General features: G+C 35.1%; 1 protein-coding gene across 1 annotated transcript in view; it reads left to right on the forward strand.

Moving 5' to 3' along the window:
• LOC107708519 (ankyrin-1-like) overlaps positions 1 to 7,227 on the forward strand; it is a 92,308-nt gene that overhangs the window by 43,945 nt on the left and 41,136 nt on the right. The window contains 1 exon segment of the mRNA XM_016512784.1: positions 5,970 to 6,068. Within this exon segment, the coding sequence (XP_016368270.1) occupies positions 5,970 to 6,068 (99 nt within the window).

A 7,227-nucleotide genomic window follows, 5' to 3' on the forward strand; every position in this document is an offset into this window, starting at 1 on the left:
TTTTTTTTATTGGTCTTATGGAGTATTCTAATTTGTATTTGTTGTGAATTGGTGGGTTTTTGTTAAATGTGAGCCAAAATCATCACAATTAAAAGAACCAAAGACTTAAACTACTTCAGTCTGTGTGCATTGAATTTATTTAATACACGAGTTTCACAATTTGAGTTGAATTACTGAAATAAATGAACTTTTCCACGACATTCTAATTTATTGAGATGCACCTGTATATATAGTATAAAACCATAAGCAATTAATACTTTAGTAAACACAGGACAGATTGGGGACTGTTAAATTAAAATGATGAATAACTGCATTAAAATAATGTAGCATTGTGGTCTGACCGTTAGATTGCTGACATTTGGATATGCGTTTGCTCACACTAAATCTAGAAATGAACAACCAGATCATCTTTTAATGTGAGCAATAGAGCAGTCATTACCTGGAACTGAGATCTGTGTCCAAGTTTCTCTGTGTGTTTTCTGCCTTTATCTCTGTTTTAGTAATTTAAGAATAGACCAAGACTGGGGATAAATCTAAGATAAAGTCTGTTTTGTTTCTAATGCATTGCAGACGCAGTAGCCTGATGTACACATCAATATTTCAGTGGTTCCATTTTAGCACCAGGGTAAAAGAAAACAGGAAGTTGCTTACACTGATCCCAGTTATCATTACTTCCTTAATGGTTTCATTTCCTTACATCCCGAGTGAGAGTATGAGGTTAAGCAACAAACAAGCAACATGCCAGTGAAGGGGACATCTGATGCAAAATTCCCTTTTACATGGTGTTTGCATAAAAATGTGTCTTAGCAGTGTGTGGACACAACCACCCTACAATGATAAAAATCCATTCCCTCCATTTTTTAATCCCCCAAAAACCTAAACAGTCTCAATTATCAAGCCATTTTGATTTTCTCAACAATATGACGTCATATTGCACAGGCCCCGCCCACAACCGCTGACGGACTGTCCCGTATTAGCATATCTCTGCCCTCAGCCAGTTGTATGCTGTCCGCCATTTTCTCAGCGCTCGAGTAGCCATAGCGACAACAATGTCTCATAAGCAGTGCAGGTGTTTAGTAGTTGGATGTAAAAGTGAACATAAGAGTCTTCATTTTCTCCCAACATCAGAGCCACTGGGGACACCGCGGATTAGTAGGGATGCACGATATTATCGGACCAATATCGGAATCGGCCGATAATGGCTTTAAATGTAAATATCAGCATCGGCCCGATATGAAAAATAATGCCGATATGTCTTGCCGATAAGAGGAATACATTAACTTACATGTGCTCAGGGTGTGCTAGCGATTAGATTACGTCAACAGTCCGATTAGACGACATCAGCAGTGTGGCTCATTCTTGAAGCAAAGTTTTGCCTGAATGATGTTTGGATTCACTGTTTTGGATCGCTGCATTTAAACTGAGAATGCATGTACAGAATGAGGCGTTCGGTGTATGATAGAGTAAACAGTAATAGCACATGCAGCGGCAGCCTCCCCAGGGTCCTAATGCCCGCTCAGTAAGGAGTTTTAATTCTGTAGGGGGCGCTGTTGGCCTACTTCTAATAAAATGAACGCAAAATACACAAATAATATTTAGACTGTGTTTCTGATTAAATAAAGCAGTAATTGAGACCATAAAATCATGAGTATGTTTTGATTTAAAGGTCAGAAGCTATAGCTTACAGGTACATGAACAAAAAAAAAATCACAAACATGACACTAAAATTAAATAATTTTATATATACCTACTGATTTATTCATTAATGTGTAATATGTTATATTTAAAAAAAAAAAAAAGAGCTCTAAAAGATTTTCAGAATTTTTACAACTCTTTTGCTTTAAACCATTTACAAATGTTACATCATAAAATAAAATGTTAAGGTTATCACTGCATCTTTCGGGAAAAAAAATGCAATGATTAATATATAGTTTATTTATAGTTATTTTCAAATCTTCAATGTACTGTCATTATAAAATAACTATTATTTTTTTATTTAATTCTAACACATAAGTTCCTGTTAAAAACTAACCAAAATTAAAAATAATTATATATCGGAATCGGCTATTGGCCAAAATGAGTTGAAAATTATCGGCATATCGGATATCGGCAAAAATCCAATATCGTGCATCCCTACGGATTAGTTTTGTTTTTGATGGTAACCTGCCACCAAATACACAAAAAAACGGAAGAGAAGGGTGGGGTGAGCAGTAGTTCATTATCATTTAAAGAGACATGCACCGAAACGGCTCGCTGTGAGCTGAGTTGTTTTTGATAAGGTAAAAGGGTGTTGTTTTACACGACCTTTGAGGAATTTTAACCAAAGTATGTTGCAGACATTTCATGAAGACCCTAAAGAATCATACCAACTTGTGGAAAATGGGCATCTGATGTCCCCTTTAATGTGTACAGACTAGAATCAGAAGACGTTTTATTGTTTTTGTTTTTTTCAATTTATTTTTAAAGTATTAATTGATATTTAAAATAATAATCTTTAGATTACATTTTAGTAATCTAATAGTAATCTAATCGTTTTTTATTTGATTTATTTTATTTCGTTCTGTCCTTTGGGTTTCCACAGAAGAATGAAAGTTACATTTGAACGATGTGAAGGTGAGTAAATGATGAGAAAATGTTCATTTGAACAATACCTTTCCAAGATGAACAACTTTAAAAGTTTATCAAATGTAAAATACTGTAATTCCAACCATTTTTTTTTTTTAGAATTTGCACTACATGGCCTGTTGTGGACTTTTAGCACTGTCGTAGTCATGCTAGCTGTTAATAATAGTGTTCCGTAATTATAGATCTTTATTTATAGATCTGCAGAACGCTGTGACCTTCTAAGGATTGTTTTACGAGGCTTTGTTTTTCTGCTTCCTGTCATTGCATGGACCCAGTGGCTGCTGCACTGGCAGTGCCTGACCATTCAGTCAAACGAAGATATTGAGCTATAACATTTTGTATGTGTTCATTTAAGCACTGTGTGAGAGGCACAGCTGCATGTGCGTGTGTTATAAATGGCTACCCTAGCACCACTATGTAGGTTTCTCTTTCTGTAGAAGTGGGTCTCAAAGCAAACCCTGAAGGGTTCATTATTGCGATTCATCATTCTCGGCCTACTGGTGTCGAGCTCCAAACGACGTCTTTGTCACTATTTTCAGCGAGTGTGTGAGAATGTAAAGGTGTGTGAGAAGCCAGACAGGTTGTTGAATGTGGCCGTGACCCTTTTCTATTCACCGGTTATATATCCCTCATAATTACTCCGGCGGATGATGTCATCACTTAACTTTCCGAACTGCGTGTTAATCCATATCTGCGCTAGTGATACATGAGGGATTATGCAAAATTAATTAATTGACTGCTGTTGCACTTTACGTAAATGAGAAACGTGACGTTATGCTGACAGTTGCCAAGAGGAACTCAATTCCCCCAGTGCACTCAGTATACTTGTGTCTGGGTTTGACTCGCCTTTCCTTCACAGTAGAGTCATAAACAGTCTGGATTTCTTCCTCTGAGATTTTAACGTGGCCTAGTGCTTAATAGCTTTGTCATAAGTGTATACTGATATTTGACAGCTTCACTCCAGTACATTTCAGCCAGCTCCACTGTTGTGTTGTGCCTCGTTCACACTAACAGCAAATATATGTATAGCCACATTAGTGAAATTTTGGCAAAGATTTGTGTGCAAAAAAAGTTCCATTGTTTATTGCAATTACATCACCCATGATTCTGTACAGAAAATTCTAACAATCAAATTGCACGAAAGGAGCTCTGCCCACTCCCATGAAGCACACAAATAACGTAATATACATATTGTTTCTATAGATATAATCAACAACTTTAAACAAACAGTTGTATATTATTTTATCATCCTTTTTAATTGAATTACCTAATTTGCAATGCTTCATAGGATTGTAGTTCTTTCCTTTGCTAAAACCGTTAACAACACAGACACAGAACCAACTGCAAATACAACAAATACTTTCAGAACTAATACCACTAAAAAAGTGGACGGGCACTAATGCAAATATTGTGCTCTGAAATCTCCAGCTGTCATTGAAAATTAATAATATTTGGACGCTTAGATTGAAACGAGGATGTTGTAAGATGAAACAAGTGTTTCCATTCACCATTCCATTCAGTGTTTCTATTCTAGTGTGTCCATTCATGTTGTTTTGTGGGTGTGGTTCTGAAGGCCACATACTCCTCAGAGTAACTTTTATGAAATTAATTAAAATACATTTACAGTCTTTATAAGCCCTGCTCAGATTTCATTCATATATTTTAAAGACATTTTTTTTAAACTCTCTCTATCTCTCATATGCTTTTTATTATTATTTTGTTGACCTGGTGTTTGGAGCTAATGAAAGAAATGGTCAGACTGACTCAGATAAATGGTGAATGGTGCTGGAGCTCAAGTAAACAAACAACCCACTCTGCTTTAATTTAACAAAACAAAACGGACACTTAAGCTGGACTAGCTAAATAGAGCAACCTTTTTCTTATATAACAATAAACATAAAGCTACATATTTGATGTGTCAGAGCAATGGTAAGGAAGTAACCTGAACACTCACGACATAAAGGGCCCGTTTGAATCCAGATATGTAATTTTCTATTCCTGTATTCTCATTCTCTGCAGCCTTGTTTCTATTTTCATATGATGTTAAAACATAACCCAAAACATATTACATAGGCCTATTAATTAACTCTAATACTCACCAAGCATTTATTTGATCAGAAATACAGTAAACATTTATATTGTGAAACAGCATTACAATTTAACCTATTTTAATTTAAAATTAGAATTATTTAAATTATTTTACATGATATTAAAATGTAATTTATTCATGTGATTGCAAAGCTGTATTTTCAGCAGCCATTACTCCAGTCTTGAGTGTCACACTGTCATTCAGAAATCATTCTAATATGCTCATTTGCTGCTCAAGAACATTTCATATTATTATCATTGTTGACAACAGTCATGCTGGTTAAGTTTTTGTGGATAATGTGATGCATTTTTTCAGGATTCCTAAAAAAATAATAGTTTAATAGATTAAAAGTTAGAAAGAAAAGCATTTATTTCAAATTGAAATTTTTAAAAAATATTAAAAATATCTACTATCAATTTTGATAGTATTTGATCAATTTTATGTGTCCTTGCTGACTGAAAGTATTCATTTATTTTAAATAGAATAGAAATGTGTGTGAGTGTATATATATATATATATATATATATATATATATAGGGTTATAAAGTATTCCACTGTTCACTGTTTGGAACTGGGCACTAAAATACATTTTATTTTGTGATACTTAGTGTGACTTTACCATATATTTCCTTTTTAATGGATATTTGCTGTATGCAATAAATAGCAATATGTCACTCATCTTACGTGGATTTATTTGAACAGAAAACCAGAAAAATTTAGGTCACAGAATTTGTTTTTCTCTCTGCATCTTCATGTGCTTAGAGTCAGCGTGGTCCCTGCATCAATAGATGCCACGCATGTAGGCTTTTGTGAATCTTGAAAATGATGTCATCGCTCTCCTAGCAACTGCTTAGCAACCAGTCTTGGAGAGCACCCAGAGCTGGAATCCCTTTAATGCGACTGGGTTTCTGCAGTCGCCCTCTCAAGATCGAAACGAAAATGTGACGTTGTCGTGTAATTCTCCCTCTTATTCCTTGAAAAGGTCAATAGTGCTTTTTTTGTTAGCACACTTTTGTATTGCATTCAAAATGATTGAAAGCATTTAAGCAGATTGTGTTTATATTTTTTCATGTGCTCATACTTGAAGTTTAAAATGACTCGTTGGAGCACAATTTCATGATCTATTTGTGTTACCACAGCTTTGAACATGCAGTTTCAGTGTTTTCACCTGCCCATACTGTATGTGCTCATGTGTCTCATGTGTGTGTCTGTGTGAATTAACACGCTCTGTTTTTGTGGTATTGGTGTCTTCTAGGCTCATGTGGTTCAGCGCTGGCTTGTGCATCAGGACAGTAGTTTGAGTGGAGAGGGTTCGTCGGAGGCTCAAGGTGGAAAATGGCACTTTGATGGAAGAGTAAATATCTTAGTACTGCCTCTCAATACTTTACTTTCCTCTTTCCTGACAAATCGTGTGTGTTGGTGTGGCTTCTTAATCGTTTCTGTCTGTGGTACTCTTGTGGTTGTTGTGGATCTGGCGGCAGGTCTTGTGATTGAATGTCGTGATGTGGCTAATAACAGTTAGCTTCGCTAGTGTTCCTGTAGTGTTTCTTCATAATTCTCTCATTCTTAATGGCTCTTATTGTGTTTTATGTGTGTGACTTTATTCATATTCCTATCATGAGATTCTGTGTGTGTTTAAGTGCGTGTTTTTGTTTGTTTATCAGATGTTTTTTGCAGTAAAAGCTTGTTCAGGGATCGTCTCCTGCTGAGGCTTCTGATTGCTGATATCTGTCAGAATGTCACTTACACTATCAGCAGATGTACTGTAGAGATTACAAAATCAAACAGTAAAAATGAGCGCAAGTCAGTATACACAAACACATGCATGTACAAACTGATATACAAATCTTCATTAAAACATTAATGTTTTGACATTTTTAAAAACAGTGGTGATAAATTTGCAACCTGCAGTTCATTGCATTTGTGCAATGAGTGGACAAAGATGTTATTAAAATGATGACAATTAATATAATAATATTTTTTGTAAATATTTTAAATTCAGTTATTACATTTAATTAAAAAAGCTATAATTTTATTTAGCAAGGATGTATTAAATAAAATAAAAAAGTGATATTTATAATGTTACAGAAGATTTCTATTTCAAAATAAGACTGTTCTTTTTTCTATTAGTCCAAGAATCTGAAAAAAATGCATCACAGTTTCCATAAATAAATAAATAAATATTAAACAACACAACTGTTTTCAACATTGATAATAACAAGAAATGTTTCTTGAGCACCCAGAAAGGAAGAAGGATCATGTGACATTGAAGACTGGAGTAATTTCTGCTGAGAATTCAGCTTTGCAATCACAGTGTCAGACTTTGTTCCGTGTTTTGTGTGTCTTGCTCCCCATGTGCCTTCCTACGCCCATATTTGGTTAGTTTCCTGTTCCTGTCCTGATTAGGTTTATTTGATTCCAGGTGTTCCCCCTTTTATGTCTATTGATCCCAGGTGTGTCTCGTCCTCTCCTCATCCTGTCATGTGTATAAATAGTGTTCCCTGTGTGTGCTC

The sequence above is a fragment of the Sinocyclocheilus rhinocerous genome, unplaced genomic scaffold, assembly GCF_001515625.1.
Source record: "Sinocyclocheilus rhinocerous isolate Xijiao unplaced genomic scaffold, SAMN03320098_v1.1 scaffold506, whole genome shotgun sequence".
NCBI classification, from domain to species: Eukaryota; Metazoa; Chordata; class Actinopteri; order Cypriniformes; family Cyprinidae; genus Sinocyclocheilus; species Sinocyclocheilus rhinocerous.